The 16,781-nt window shown below is 38.9% G+C and overlaps 1 protein-coding gene and 1 long non-coding RNA gene across 5 annotated transcripts in view; one reads left to right on the top strand and one right to left on the bottom strand.

The window, feature by feature from the left end:
• Positions 1 to 15,745, bottom strand: part of SKIDA1 (SKI/DACH domain containing 1) — a 20,933-nt gene extending 5,188 nt beyond the window's left edge. Inside the window, exons 1-3 of one of the 4 annotated variants that reach the window (XM_072412748.1) lie at positions 15,327 to 15,743; positions 12,472 to 14,573; positions 9,857 to 11,031 (exon numbers count right to left, since the gene is read on the bottom strand). In XM_072412748.1, coding sequence (XP_072268849.1) covers positions 11,015 to 11,031; positions 12,472 to 14,479 — 2,025 coding nt within the window. In that variant the 5' untranslated portion in view covers positions 14,480 to 14,573; positions 15,327 to 15,743 and the 3' untranslated portion in view covers positions 9,857 to 11,014. Of the gene's footprint in view, positions 1 to 9,856; positions 11,032 to 11,162; positions 14,574 to 15,326 lie in introns of those variants that run through there. The other 3 variants (XM_072412745.1, XM_072412746.1, XR_011920951.1) reach the window with 3 other exon arrangements.
• Positions 13,604 to 16,532, top strand: LOC140331599 (uncharacterized). Its single transcript, XR_011920952.1, has 2 exons — positions 13,604 to 13,741; positions 16,054 to 16,532. It is a non-coding gene; the product is annotated as an uncharacterized lncRNA (long non-coding RNA).
• Positions 16,533 to 16,781: the final 249 nt, after the last annotated feature.

Here is a 16,781-nt window from a genome sequence, read left to right as displayed (position 1 = left end):
CCTTTTGTAAAGAAACTTTTGCCTTTTCGCTCTATCGTGATGCAAATAAAGGCGCTGAATTTCCACCTAGTGACGTTTTATTGAGCATTTATTAATGTTTACAATTAGAATGAGAATTATCGCTAATCATAGCTGACGCTAACGCTACCGGTGACGCTCCTGGTGCGCAATATCGCCGGTTTTGGATAGGAAGAGCGGAGTTTTGTTCAGCCAGCTCTTGGTTAGCTTCGGCTACAACTACGGCTTCATCTGAGTCTGCTTCTAGCCTTCTGCTGAACTTATTTCTCATCGTTTGCTGCTTTTTAATGCATCTGCCACATTTCTGGAACATCCCTTAGGATTTCCAGGAGACGCAAAGATTGCGCAAAAAGCCGCTAATTCTGACGCAACCACTAGCGTCATGCTTTTTTATTTCTCCTGTACACACTGATATATTTTACTGAAATTCTCCGCAGACACAGAACTGTAAGAGGGTTCATTGAAGGTTCAGCATGCAGCAGGCTGCGAGTGCAAATACTTTCCCTATTACAACATATTCCCAAAGCAAAGATAGCTGTGTACTGAAAAGCAGCAAATCCGCGCTGGGAGAGCTACATCCTGGCGTTAAAAAAATAAACACATAAATAAACGCAGGCATTTTTAAAAGGATACTCCTCGGTTATATTAAATATACCACGAACATGTCACACGTTATATATGAGGTGTGTTATCCCGGATATAAATTAGAAACGCTTTGTAGCAATTCGTCCACAAAAAAAAAAGTTCCCACGCCTGAAACTTCGCATGATTTTATTTCAAGATACTTTGTTACTTTTTAAGATTTGTTTTATTTCATTTTGTATTCATTTATTATTGCCCCAATGCTTCCTTCATCTTCCCCCCAGACCTTGCACGAGTTTTTGCTGCTCATTAATTCTCCAAAATGTGAGCTAGGCAACCCGATAATATTGACAAACATTACAAAACTGGGTATTAAAAGGGTTTAGGAAAAAGGTAATTTTTACCCTGACCCCCTATTTACTTTAAATGCCCAACCGGGTATTTTTTTTAAAATACACTTTTAAAGGGAAACACAGCCAATCCAGCATTAACATCACCAAATCAGCCCCTGGCATTGAAGATTTGTGTGCATCATATTGCTTTCCTTTTTCTTTTTTTTTTTTTTCATAAAGGGATAGAAAACCTCCTGTGATGATCAGTGGTTTAATTTAAGGCATAATAGTACAACCCACGAAAGGTATTAAATAACTAACCAATAATTGTATTTTAATTTCATGTGGCCTGTATTTTGTGCTCTCCCCTCCTTCCTTCCATCACCCCACCACCATCCCATCACCACCACCCTTCCACAAACCTCATCCACTCCAATTGTCATTTTCTATAGATCATTATCATACAAGTTTATTTTGTAGATGGGTAAGGAAAGGGAAAAACAGTGGCCTAGTACATAGTATAATAAGACAACACACAACCACTGGGATTATATCATAACCCACCCAACATTTCAGGGTGAGGTGTATTTTCTGGTCACCCCCTCCTCAAGTCTCAGCCCCTAAATTGTGGATAACTGTATATATTTTTACATTTTATTTAGGGAGAATAGCAACCAGATTCTGAGGATACCTTATGCAAGACTTATTAATACAAGCACAGGGATCATACAAAGACCTAGTCAATATTGTATTATAACCAAACTTTTTTTTCTATTCCCCCCAAACTCAACCTTTCAGATTGTAATTACTCCTTGGATAGTAAGCTCTTCGGGGCAGGGTCCTCTCCTCCTCCTGTGTCACTGTCTGTATCTGTTTGTCATTTGCAACCCTTATATAATGTACAGCGCTGCGTAATATGTTGTCAATATATAAAAGCTGTTTAATAATAATTCAGATTTCACATTTTTTTATGCAGTTGAGAGCAGTGGTCTTTTTGTAGACATAGTAATACAACTCATGAACAATAACATTATAATACAACCTACCTACAGTTGTTACTGGGGTTATTCTCTGTGGCCACTTCCCACCCCAAGCACCACCAAATTCAGGATCCTAAATTGCAAGCTTCTATATTACAGTTTTTTTTTTTTGCAGTTGGGGAGCAGTGGTCTTATTTTAGACATAGTAATACAACTTATCAACAATAACATTATAATACAACCTACCTACAATTGTTACTGGGGTATTCTCTGTTGCCCCACCCCCACCACCACTAAATTCAGGATCCTAAATTGCAAGCTTCTGTATTACAGTTTTTTTTTTTGCAGTTGGGGAGCAGTGGTCTTATTTTAGACATAGTAATACAACTTATCAACAATAACATTATAATACAACCTACCTACAATTGTTACTGGGGTATTCTCTGTTGCCCCCACCCCAACCACCACTAAATTCAGGATCCTAAATTGCAAGCTTCTGTATTACAGTTTTTTTTTACTGTTTTATGTTGTAAATAGTTTGTAAATTACAACCTACCTACATTTGTAATTGTGATTTATTATTTGATGCCCCCACCACCACTGCCTCTCAGACTGTAACCTCCTGTATTAATGTTTGTTTGTTTTTTAATTGATTTATTTTTTTAAATAGTTGCAAATCAGGGGTCCTATTGTATATGCATACCAATGCAACTCATCAACAGCACAGTAACACAACCTACCTACTATTGTAACATATTAATTTTTGGGTGCACTCCCACAGACACACACACAAATTCAGCCTCTCAGATTGTATTCTTCTGTATTACATATTTTTTTTCTTCATTGTTATATCCTGTAAATTGTTCAGGATGAGTGGTGGTATTATTGACATAAGAACATTGACATAACAACCCCACCAGCAATCGCATAATAATACAAGCTATAAATAATACAACCCCTTAACTAACTTTTTGGATTTCATATTTTCCCTTTAATGTTTTATTATCTGAAAGGTTGAAGAGCGTTGATAAAATTTTAGGCCATAACAGCATACCAGACTTATGATAATAATATAACCCACATGCAGTTGTAAGTGAGCTTTATATATTTTCTGATGACCCACAAAGACCAACCTCTCAAATTGTAGCCTTCAGTATATTATATATATTTAACATTGTATTGTTTTATTGTTGCATTTCAGAAATGCTTGATAAGCAGTGATCTTATTGTGGACATAATATTACAATCCACCTACAAAGGTATAATAGTACATCAAACCTTATATTGTAACTGAACTTTTTTTTCTGATTTACCCCCAAAACATCAGTCTACCAAATTGTAATATTCTGTATTTATTATTTTATTGTAATTACTAAATGGTTGAAAAGCAGCAATCCTATTGTGATGCAACCCACCTACAAAACTATAACAACAGATCAAATGTATATCTTATCTGATGCACCAGCTTCCTATCAGATCCTACCTTTCTCTATTTTATATTTTCAAAATTATTTATTTTGTAAATGGCTGGGGACCATATTAACCTTTCTAGACATAAAACTACAACACACCAACAAAAGCAGAATAAAACAACCTATACAAAATATTTAATAATCTGATGCTCCACAAAGTGAACCTTTCAAAACACATTTTTAATATTATTAAATGTTTTTTATTTTGTAAATGTGAAGGAGCTGTGATCTTAAACATAAGAATACAACCCACAAAAAAAGCATAATAAAACAATCTACTCAAAATGTAATTTTAACCCACCAATCTTGCCTCTCAGTGTAACTTTCTGAGTTGTGTATTTTATAAATGTTTTATTTTGTAAATAGTTGAGTAGATGTGGTTTTATTTTAGATATAATACTGCAACACACCAACAAACGCATAATAAAAGAATGTGCTAAAAATTGTAATTTCACTTGAGCTTTGTTCTCCCCCAAAGCCTTATTTTGTGAAAACGGAGGCCTTATTTTGTAGTCTTTTTTTTTTATTTTTTTTTTTACTTTTCTTTCCTTTTTTTTGGGAGAACACTCCCTTACAAGGCTGAAAATCTGCGGAGGAAACCGGCAAATATTAGAAAACAATTATGAGTGACCCTAAATAAGGTGAAGGATGAGGGTTCACGTGTAGGCTTTCCCAAATAAACCAAGCAGGGAACTCTTTGGGGAAAATCACACACTGCTTGATGGAAACATCCTGTTTTGAGGGAAGTGAGTCCCTCTCGGGCTCCCTACATCGCCTGCATGCGCGTTAATCAAAGTGGAAGGGAAAGGAAAGCCAGGGGTTAACCCCTTATCTGCCAGGCCATCTTAGCACTGGAGGGGGTGATTTTATCTCTATTTTACTAAAATAAAACAGAAATTACCGTGATTACCATTCAACTACATGACACATGAATATAACTTGTAGCTAACAAAAATAAATAAAATAAAGTAAAAATAATAAAAAAATAAAAGTGTTAGAGAAGGGTTAACGTTTGCTGGATTCCTTCATTTTTCTACCTCCATCTATTGACAAGCAAGCTCCATTTTCAGACGGTGGACCTGTCCTTATCAGTCTGCTCCTGGGCTATCTCTCTCATTATTTGATCGATTCCGAGTCAACATCGCTTCGAATATTTGGTGCCTGGAATAGAAGAGCTGGGGGAGGGTCGCGGGGTGGACAATGGAGGGTTAATAGTTAACGCTGCTTCTTATATAGCGCGTACTTTGAACTCAAGAATCTCTCTAATCGCTGCTTCTATTCAAGGAGCAAGGAGATATTGCTGGGGGATGGCAAGATACAATTAACGAGGCTGATTTATTTTATTTTCACATTCACCTGGACTTGTACAGAATGAATCCCATGACCAATGATAGCCTTCATAGTGGGGTACAGATTCACTTTATGTAAAAAGAAAGTTCTTGCTGTAACTCCTGTAATGCCCAATAATGTGCCTACTAGGATACCTAACCATGTGCCTACTGCGATACCTATTCATGTGTCTACTATAATACCCAATAATGTGCCTACTACGATACCCATTCATGTGCCTACTACGATACCTATTCATGTGTCTACTGCAATACCCAACCATGTGCCTACTGCAATACCCAGTAATGTGCCTATTGCAGTATCTAACCAGGTGCCTTCTGGATTACCTAATCAAGTGCCTATTGTGATACCCTACCATGTGCCTACTGCAATACCAACCATAGGCCTACTATAATACCCAGTTATGTGCCTACTGCGATACCCAATCTTGTATTTACTGCAATAACAAACCATGTGCCTACTGAGATACCTATTCATGTGCCTACTATACTACCCAACCATGTGCTTACTGGAATACCCAATAATGTGCTTACTGCAATACCCAACCATCTGCCTACTGGAATACCTAGTGCGAACTGTGATACCCAATCATGTACCAACTGCAACTCTTAATAATGTATGTAGTGTAACACTCAGTCATGTGCCTACTGCTATACCCTATTTTTTCTACAGTAATACCCAATCGTTTACCTACTGTAATATCTAATCATGTAACCACTGTAATACCCCATCATATACCTGCTGTAATATCTATGTACCTACTGTTATACCATATAATCGTGTACCCTTTACAATACCAAATCATGTGTTTATGACATTAGATTGTGAACCCCATGAGGAACCCCATGACCCTGGGAATCGCATCTATATAAGTTGGTGATATATAAGTACAAGATAATATTGTGCAGCAGCTTATGACATGATTGGCTTCTAAAGTACACTAATTTTGAGTGAATATTCAGAACTCCTTTAGCACATTAGCCTGAGTATTTGAGGCGTGTTGTAATAAGTTGTCACTGCCCCAGCAGCACTGGGAGGCCTGACAATTAGGACTTCTTTGTTATGGGGAGGAGGAGTGATAATGTTGTGTTTTCACTACTTTATTATGTTCATAATTATATAAAGTTGCCAAGTTCCTCAGTGACTTCTGTTTATGATTAGAATTATATTTTACTAGCCTTGCCGTATGTAAACATAGTGATGGATGTGGTTTTTTCCCCTTTCCTTTAATAATGTGTTTTAGCTTTTATGATATGGGATATTTTTGGGTGATGGTGATGGCTAGAACTGAGAACTATCTAACTGGGCTGACAATCAGGCGTTTGTTCTTGGACCTTGGTGAGGATTTGCACCCTCTCACACTGAAAGTAATCAGCTGAGACCCTACTGCTAGAAAACCCAATGTGTCATGGCAGTATGTTGGTGCATGCTGGGAGTAGTAGTTACCACATGCTGGCCATTGGCTTTCAATGGATAAGCCACCGATTGACCTGTTTGATTTGAGAATCTAATTTGTGCAAAGTGACCATAAAAACAATTTTAGGAGCAGGACTTCATTTAGTGGCTTTTGCATTGCTATGGGTGATCAGTGCAATTTTTATTTAAATTTTCCCCAACTGCTGTTATAAGGTACATCCCAAAATAAAAAAAATAAACATATACAATTTAAAAATGATGTATATAGGGACCTGATATATTTGACTGATCTCAGATGGAAAATGTTGCATTTGTGTTGTGTCATTTTCAGCAGCGTGTCCCCTGAGTTGTACAGTCTGCTAGCACTATATGTACGTGGTGTCAGGCACAATGGAAGGCTGCATGTTTACTTCTCTCAAGACATTGAACATTTTAATTTCCAGGAGGGAGCATCCCACATTTAGGAGAGTCAGCAAAGCCGGTCAGGTCACCCATATGTAATCCCATTTTTTTTAAAAAAAGCATTTTACAGTGGTCATTTAATGGCCCCTGATTACTGCAAGGGACCACATTGGACTCTAAAGCCTTTCAGGGACAACAATGGGGATTTTCTCAACAATTAACAGGGAACAACATCATAAAGCCATTTACAAAGCCAGGCCTATTTATTAGAAATTAGGTGCTCTTTAAGACACCAGTGAGTAATTTCACACAACTTTACAGCCTTGCGGTGGACAGACATAAACAAGCTTTGCTGCTTTCTTGGTAAACCGCTCTGAGCCTCCAAGACCTCCTTACTGTACATTGTGCAATATGCATAATCCAACTCTCCTTCTGTACCATGTTCATCAATATTGCCTTTAATTTGCAATAGTGAGAATGCCATGGACACTCTCCATATGTCACTGATTAAGACAATGGCCTTGAATTACTAAATGAGTCAGTTTTATACTGGCCATTGTTTACTGCAAAAATAAAACTAGGGATAATGTTTATGTAATTCCCTGAACCTGAATGGTAGACAATGGTTCTTAAAAAAATTACCATTTTATGGCTACTTTGTGTGTGTTAATTTTGCAGCATTCAGCCTTCTTAAAGCTACACTGCAAACACCCCAAACTCTTCACATTCACTTTAACAAATAAAAAATCAACTTTAAAATTTGTATATATACTAATGCATATAAAAGATTTTTCATATACAGTATACACAGTATACTTACATATATATATATATATATATATATATATATATATATGGAGATAGAATATATTTTGCTGACCAGTGCTCATAATTGCTTTGCTTTCATTGCTGAAATGCTTAACAAACACAGGAGTTTTTAGTAGAGGAAATATATATTATATAGATTTGAATCTTTAGTATAGGAATTATATATTATATAGATTGAGCATGTACATATTATATATATATACATACATATTATATATATATGTGTGTATATATATATATATATATATATTAGAAAATATGTGTTTGTGCATACACTCTCTCTTTCTTATCTTAATAAACCGGAAAGCAATGTGATTCATGAAATTAGCATCAATGATTTAACCATCTTTGCAAAATATTTTTACATCTTGCTCTTAAAAATGTTTGATGGGCTAAATTTACAGATTAACCCTTTAGTGAATTTGCCACCATGACCCCTTGCAACCAGCAGCCTGGTTTTACATGCTTTTAATGGCATATGCTTACAACTTGTATTTAAATGTCATAACCATATAAAAGTGTAGTTCCAATAGATTGTAATGAAATAAAAGAGGAAATAGTAGCTTTGGAGGGAAGCAGTGCTTAGTGATGGGCAGGATGAGAGTAACCATGTTTGTAATGAAACAGGCGGTGTGTATACAGCATGTCAAACTCTTCCTCTATCTGCCCTCTATATCAAATCATAAGCAGTCTGCAGAATGCAGAGGGAAGAAAGGCAGGTATGTGATGGACAGGATATTAGACCTTATCAGAGGATACATAGGAGAGAGCAGCCAGCATTCCAGGGCCAGGCCTGGGTTATTTTCCTTTGTATGGTTGAAGCTGCTGTTGGGGAAGGGGAGATGGAGAAAGCAATAGATATCTGCCCTGCAGCGGACACACAAGCCTGTCAGTCCCCCCCAACCCCTATTGTGAGGCTCCATGCATAACATCTCAGGTCTTTTAAAGCTAGCGAGTCTGAAAAGCAAAGAGACAGAGGGGCCTAGTCTTAGGAAAATCATTCTATGTGGCCAATGTGGCTAATTCAGAGCACCAAGCACCTATACAAATTTACAAATACACACCAACCACCAAACATTTTATCTACGAAATTAGACTTTCCACTGTTAAAACATAATACTTTTTTCTTAGTCTTGATACTTTAGAATCTTATTTTTTTCCCCAAGTTCAGGTTTCCTGACAGATGGTAAACTACAGGTCCCAGCCAGCCCTTAGGGAACAGTACACTCCCTGCTGCACAATACTCTGATGTGTATGTCAGTGTGGGGCTGTGTGCTACAAGTACTCAAGTGTATACACCAATGTCAGGGGGTATGTGTATACCAGTGTATATATTTATGTATATGTATATATATATATATATATATATATATATATATATATATATAGTGTATGCGCTACACAGTAATCTGGTGTACACCAATGTGGGGCACAATATTCAGGTATGTGCACCATTGTGAGGATGTACCTTCCTTTCCAATGTCCTGTCATCGGTCTACAATTTACAGGTAACAACCTACAAAAGGTTGCAATGCAAGAAAAGCCCTAAGTCTGTTTTATTTTTAAAAGCAGATGAAGCAGTACAGAGCCAGACTGAATATCATTTCCGGTTCACCAATTAATTGTTGCAACGTACAATATATAAATTACATACCAGCTCTAGTGCAAATAGCACTTAAATTTAAGTTAGCAAAAATAATTCTATACACATCATATTCAAGGTTTAAAATTTCTACTGGAATTTTTGATTTTTGGAAATAAGTATAACTCTTTTCATATCTACACACACACAAATATATATTTATATATATATATATATATATATATATATGCATAAAAGTATATATTAACACATTTACCACCAAAGAGAAAAACAGATAAGTAAGCACACACAATATTAAGACACTGTTTACCAGTGTCTGATTGTGGCCAGAGTCTGTCAGACTATACCTTTTTTTATATCCCACATTCATTGTTTAGTTAAAACAAACAATATTCCACAAAATATGAAGAATATACAATATGTACAATATATGTACAATAAAGTGTAGCATTGTTCACCTCCCCTGGACTTTTCTCTACAAATCAATTATCATTTCCTCTCTTTTCTCTCTCTGTACATGAGTAAATAAAGTCATTTGCAAGTCTGTAAAATGTTATTTCCGAATTTAGCAATACTTTAGGCTATTCATGTGCATTTGTGCTGACAAAGCAGGCCTCCCCATGTCATTGTAGGTGAATAGAAAGCTCCATATAGCGAGGAATGCATGTATAGCACACAAGGCCTGCTCATTGCTATGCATTCAGAAACTGAAACTACAGACCACTGCTGTGCCTGGGCCAGAATTTATATTCCTAACTTAATAATGGTGAAAGTCTATTTCTACCCAAATCTTCCTTGTATACAGCAAGCATTCCTGTGTTTTCAGACTTTGCACAAGTTTGGAATTGATAAGGCTGCTTGCCTGGCCATGCCTTCTTTTAATCTTCTTTTGCTCTCAATAATCTCTGTGCCTACACAAACACTGGGCCATGGGCACAATGCTGACCTGAAATTTGTTTAAATATGTTACCAAGGCTGGTTTAAACACTTGCTGATAGCCTACATTAAGTTGCAATAAAATAACTGTGACCTGTGAAAATTGTATCATCATTGCAATGTAATTATTTTGATACTTTGAACCCAACCAACATTTAGTAACATCAATTTATATTTCTACATATGAGTTCAGCAACTTTTTGGATTATATTTTTATTTTGAAGAATTGTAGACACGTGGTCACTGTAAACTGACACCAGTTCATGTCTGAATATTTCCAGACAAAGAAACCTACATGATCATAGAGATGTATTAGGACCCCCATATAACAGCAGTGAGCTGACTAGGCCATGCAGCAAAAAGTAAACTTCCCATATTGATCAGTGTATCATTTTATAGATTCTCAATTAGACAATGCAACTTAATAACAGCAGACAGGCTGAACTCCTATAAAGTAGCCAGACACATGGTTTTCATTATAAAATACCTTGTATATTGCCATTTTTTATAGGTCACAAGAATTTAAAGGGGCCTTGACAATTGTGCAATGTTTATTTCTCTTTTCTTTTAATTCCACTGAGAAAAGTACCTGCATAAAAACACCGCTTCAGAATTGTATACCAACACAGTTTAATACAAAATGATTACATCTCCCTTCTTTAGTTATAAGAAAGTCAACTCCAACCCCTCCTCCCCCCTGCAAAAAAAAAGAAAAATACCAGACAAAAAAACACCCCCCCCTTTTCCCCATTAGCAATCAATGCTGCAATAATTCAGGGTTTACTGAATCTTTTTTTTTAAGAAAACAGTGTTTTTTTTTTCTCTTTTTAATTTAAAAAAAGAAGGTGAAACATGCTTTTCAACAGTGCAAATTTCCATCGCTTATTTTGATTTACTGCTGTCAACACAACATTACACAAGAAAAAAAAAGTACACAGTGACTGCTCCCTACAGTATTTACCTAGTTCAGTTTATAAGTGCAAAAGGCAGAGAGCCGTCTCTGATTGTCATGTGCAGTAATGCTCCTGTTTTAATCAGGTTTGTGGTGACCATTCAAGTTTAGAGCTACAATGTATAATGCTGCGTATCACAACGTTAATGGCTGGGGTTTTCTAGCAAAAGGAAAAAAATAAAAACAACAAAGACATAATAATAACAAAAAAAAAATGGCAATCACAATATCAACACAAGTACTCGCTCTGTCACATTTACAGCTGTGTCTATCCCTTCATCTGCACAGTCATAATATATATATTTTTTATTTTTCACTTCTCTTTCGAAGCCACAATATATTTATATTTTGCAGGGTTTTTTAAGTGGATTTCTCTCAGGCCAAGTCACAAGATTTATTTACTAGAGTGACATGAAACAGAGAGACCTTTGGATACAATTGGTGGTATTTAGCTACTCAAGTCTTATTGTGCAGGTAAAAAAAAGTAATAACAATAATAATAAAAAGACAGCATTTGTCAAAATACAAAAGACAGTATTTATTTCACCAGTTGATGAGGCAGCTTATTTTTACCAAGGCCTAGACCTTAAAAAAAATGTTCCAGTCCAGAAAATGTGAGATAAGTGCAACTGCTATTGGATTTAAAAAAAAATCGAATTATAAAAAAAACTGCCACAATATAATTAAGAGATGTCCCCTACTGTGCAACCAATTAAAACAGTTAGACTTTGACTTTACAAAATCTAGTGCAGAAAATGCAATGGCTCATATTTCTGATATTCAAAAGGCTTATTTACTAAGGAAGTCATTTTAACCCCAGCATGGGTTAACTTGATTGATCCAATCAGATTCACAAATATTTCTATTTATTTATTAACAGAATATTTGAAGTCAACACAACACAGGGTTGAGATGACTCCTGTAGTAAAAAAAAAAAAGAATCAGATCCACTTTAATTATTGTTGAGACACCTTTTTTTAACAGTTGTGTGTTGTAGATAGATTGAGGTACCGGCTGTTTTTTTTTTTTTAAGACTGAAAAATGTTATAAAACCTAAAATAAAATAAACACCTTCCATTCAAGACCAGGGGTTATTTTGTGTCTCTAAGCACTGAGTAGTCTGAGGAATGTAGCCAGAAAAAAAAATCCTTATTGCAAGTGAAAATTCATTCAATTTCCTTCTCCACCAGATGTCAAGTCAAATATTTCCAACAAAAAAAAAAAAATAATAATTAATAATAATAATAGATATAAAAAAAAAAATTGTTTAAAAAATAAATTCCCCACAGAATTAAAAAAAAGTGTTATGATTGAAATGTCCTGAATTTGTGACTAGGAGGAAGAGGTATAGCAGTTCCACCCAAATGCCATTTCCAGATAGGATGGGCCTTGTGGGGTGGGAAGCAGTCCTTTGTGCTTTTTAAGGAGTAGGCAGGGACTAGATCTCCGTCTTTGCCAATAATCAATGATGGTGGACTGGGGAAATTTGCCATGAAATTAAAAGGTCTCTTAACTGTAGATGCTACATTGTTGGCTAACCTTTTGCGTCTATTGGTCACTGTCAAAGCATCCAGTGTCCTTTCATAAAATGCACTTTTACCTGGGGGTCGTGGGCTCCTGGCTGATTTCTGATTTGGCTTGCTGGTGGTTGGCGGTGGTGACTGCAAAGCGGCTCTTTTTCCTAGCACCAGTGTCCTGTAATTTTTCCTGACCTTAGCACCATATTTGTAATCTCCGTCCTCAGGCTTCTTGGCTGTGCCTAAAGTGCATGGAGAGGCCTGGCTGGGAGTCAGCAGATTCTGCGAAGTGGTTTGAGGATCATCATCAGTGCACCCAACATCCTGCCGGTCGACTTTTAAAGAAGCCCCTTGCCTTTTACAGTCGCTGTCATCCTCGTCCTTGGCGACATTGCACTCATGGCTGAGTTTAGGCTGGGCTGCTAGCTCATACTCCTCGCTGCTGTCCTCGATTTTGATTTTGACTGTGTGCAGAAAAGGTAGATCAGTGCATGGGTCCCCCCTGTCTAAAGATTGCCTGGGGTCTGCAGGGAGGTTGTCTGATTCTGCAGCCCTGACACCCCTGTCCGTGTTCTCTTCTGAGATATAGCTGGAGGACCTGGGGGGGCTTCTTCCCAAACACTGGCTGAGGGGTGGCTGAAGGCATGGCTTTGCCTCCTTGTGTACTCTTTGTTGTGGGAATGCATTGTTTTTCTTTGGGCTAGATGCAGAGCCCCCCTCTGGAAGGCAGGCAGGCTCAGTCCTTTTTGCATGAGAAGAAGAGAATCCAGGGGATGGGTATGGGGCTCTGGGGTCAGGGAGGGGGTCTGCAGGGCAGCTCCCAGGGGCCCTGCTTCCCCAGCCCTGCTGGCTCCAGTCTTGGCTTTCAGTTTTGATATCACAGTGAGCAGCAGAAGCAGCCCTGGGGTTGGGGGAAATGGACTCTTGGTATAGGGGCTGCTGGGGGAGCTTGCTGGAAAAATTGGTCCTGCGGAAACGAATACTCTCCACCGACACCTGGCTGGACACCGAGCTGCTGTCCGATTCGGAGGAGCTCTCCTCGTCTGAGCTGACCTCAGTGGAGTCAGACAGGCTTCCCTCTTCCTCCTCCTCCTCCTCTTCTTCCTCCTCCTCGTCCGAAGAGTTGTTACTGCTGCTGGACAGGCTGGAGCCGAAATCAGAATCGTTGGCCGAGCTGGATTCCGAATCGCTGGTGTAGCTGTCTTGCAGCGCGCCCAGGTGTTGCGGGCAGAAGCCATTGACCAGGTGCACCCTTTCCAAGCATACTCCTTTGGATCTGTAGGGTTTGGGGATGAAGAAGAGCTCGCCCCGGAACGGATCCTTGCCCGAAGAAGTCCTTTTCCTCTTGTACCTGTAAGTGAAGCCTCCTAGCTTGGTATGGGCGATGGCCGACTGGTGATGATGATGATGATGGGGGTGGTAGTAATAAGCAGGGTGCTTGCTGCACAGAACTCCCCGGATATAAGGCAGGCTGCTGGGGAAAGCTCCCACACATTCCCCGGGGATCTGGGCAGTTTCATAGTCTAGGGGGCTTTTGCAAGGCGACCTGGGGAGCCCGGGGTAGCCACGGCCAGTGTATTGACTTAAAAAGTGAGGTAGATCGGCCGCCGGTAGCAAGTCCCGAGCAGCAAAAGCTTTTCTCTTCATTGGCTGGCCGGTCTCATTCAACCCCAGCCAAACTTTGTTCTCCTTCCAAAATTCAGAGAAAGGGTCGGGGGATGGGGGCTCCCCAGGCAGCTCCTTTGTTGGCAGGGTTCTGCTCCTCCTTTTGGTCTTCAGGACCCTTTCAGTCTTGCAGGAGGTGTAGAGAGCTTCCACGTCCTCCCTGGAGATCAGAGTGCACTTGGCCGCATGGAAGGCGATGGAGTTGATGGCTTTCAGCTTCCTGAGCTCCTCCAGGTCGCAGTGGTGCTTCTTCACCTTCAGATGGTCCATGCGTTTGTGCACTGTGGTCCTGGGGATGTTCTTCAGAAGGTCGGTGAAGACCTGGGACAGGGCGAACATCTGCTTGCCTTTGATGACCAGGTAGCCCAACCTGACTCCATCCACCACTTCATACCCAGATTCCAGGTCTTCCATGGCTTGTGTCATAGCATCCCCAAAAATAAATTCTACAAATAGATTGCCCAAAAAAAAATCCAGAAGGTTGGGGAGGATCTGAGGCTTGTAGTCTCAAGGCATTCTGCTAGAATACAAAAAAAAAAAAAAATAACAAAGGGCTCCTTATTATTATTACTCCTTAAACTCTGTAGTCACCTCTATCTCTCTATGTTCGTGTATATCCAAGAATAGGCAATGCATACTGATCTTAAAGCCACAGAAGGAGCTTCTCCAGTGTGTTCAGAAAGGGGGGGGGGGGCAATAAAAAAAACTAGATCTCCATTGTTCAAGGCAGAGCTTGCGATGCCCAGTACCTGGGTCCCTTTAAAGCCCCTGGTTCCATTGGTTAGGGGCCCCAGCTAATACAGGAATGCTTGCAAGGACCAAGCGACACCAAGCAGCACTTCCCGCCGCTGCTTTAGCTCCAAATAAAATGACACAGTATAGTGAGTCTGTCCGGAGACACCTTCATCAATTAATTCCCCTAAAGCCAACGCTGATTGGACACTCCTGACAGGTGATGCAATAAAAATTGATATTCCACCCCTTCTCCCCCCCCTCCAAAAAAATCTCCGGCTAATTAGCATACTCTTATACTGCCACCTCCCCTCCTAAAGTAAATAACCTATTTTACCATTTTACTATATAAATCTTGCCATGGAAATATACAACCTATGTGTGCCGACATTGCCTTTTATTTTACAATTTTTCCCTTTTTTTCCAATAGATTGCAATATCCTAATATATACACACTATATGGATAGGTATAGATATATAGATTGATAGGGTAATATAATAAAATATTAAAGTTCCACTGATAGATAATCAGAAGACTTACCATTTCCCTTGCATGATTTTCCCCTCTCTGCAAATATTTTGCTTAGAAGTGGTGCCCGGCGCACCGGTGCTGAGTATTTGCGCTGCAGAGAAGCTGTGACATCACACACTCCGGAAAGAATGCACAAATATGCACAATTTCGAAAATGAAACAAGAAAGATAAAAAAGAGAGAAGCTAGCAGGCTTCTCTTGTCTTTAGTAGCCCCAAGTCTGCTGGCCACTGCGCTAAAGAAAGAAGAGCCACTGCGCTATAGGGAGAAGAGCCACTGCGCTGTGCGCACAATAAAAGGAGCCACTGCGCTGTGCGCACAATAAAAGGAGCACGGACAATTTTTGCGCAGCTCCCTTTCATCTGGTCGCTAGCTCTGAACTTCCCACATTGGCCCAAACACTCTTTCCTCCCAACTACTTTTTTTTTTCTAATCAGCTTCTTTATGACTCACACCAACACGCACACACAATTATATTTTATATAATATATAGAAAGAGGAATTTGGTTTTCTGCTTCTCGACTGAGCAGAAAATGTGAATTGTAATACATTTTTTCAGGACGGGCGCAGAAGGAGTTTTGGGTCAGAAAAAAAAAGAAAAGCAGAGAATTCATGAAATATCTCCGAGCTTTATAAAATACATACATTTTGCTTTCATTAAGGCGCTTTTAAAAGGCAATTTTTTTGTCCAATGTACGCTTTTTTTTAAGTAGGTAATTAAGGTTCTACATTTACAGTTGTGTTTTGCAGTCGCTCCTCTCTTGACATTTTAAATGGATTGGCAATTTTAATGAGGGGACATCAGGTAGGAAGTCTTGAGAGCAGATCTGCCTATAGGAGCAGATGTAAGACAAGCTGGCTTTGGGCTTTTATGCTCCCTTGCAAAAAAAAAAAAAAAGGAAAAAAAAATCCGGATCAGACGTACAGAAGCCAAACCAGGACCGACAACCTGATACAGCAACGCCACGGCTATGGAGCGACATATCAGACAGCCTGAGATGAACAATGATTCCTATAGAATGAACGCAGAGCGTCTACTATACGCCGTATGTGAATGTGATCTATACATCTACAGGCAAGGCAGAAGGGGTTTACTAAATCTTCAAGGAATAGTCCTTTTAAATGCTGCAATTCACCATCTTATATTATTTTTATGTTTCAAGGTGAATTAATTGAAAGGATTCCTAGATAATAAAATAAATGCTATACATCTGGATGCAGGCTGTGTGTACTGTCATTGCTTCTGTTTGTGACCTGAGCTGTATTTTTTTCCACCAGTCAGTGGATGGATTGAGCCTGCTTTTCCTTAATAGAGGGAATAGCAGCCATTGAAAGTAGACATTAGAAAATGATAAAGCTTGCAGACTATAGGAAGGCCCCAGCAAAGAATCTGACCAATCTACAACCATGAGGGTCTAGGTGATTTGGGAGGGGATGACAGGGTCCCATAGTTTGGAGGTCCTAT

The sequence above is a fragment of the Pyxicephalus adspersus genome, chromosome 5 (genome assembly GCF_032062135.1).
Source record: "Pyxicephalus adspersus chromosome 5, UCB_Pads_2.0, whole genome shotgun sequence".
NCBI classification, from domain to species: Eukaryota; Metazoa; Chordata; class Amphibia; order Anura; family Pyxicephalidae; genus Pyxicephalus; species Pyxicephalus adspersus.
The sequence above is the reverse complement of the archived record's forward strand: the minus strand, read 5'-3'. Positions and strand labels throughout refer to the sequence as shown.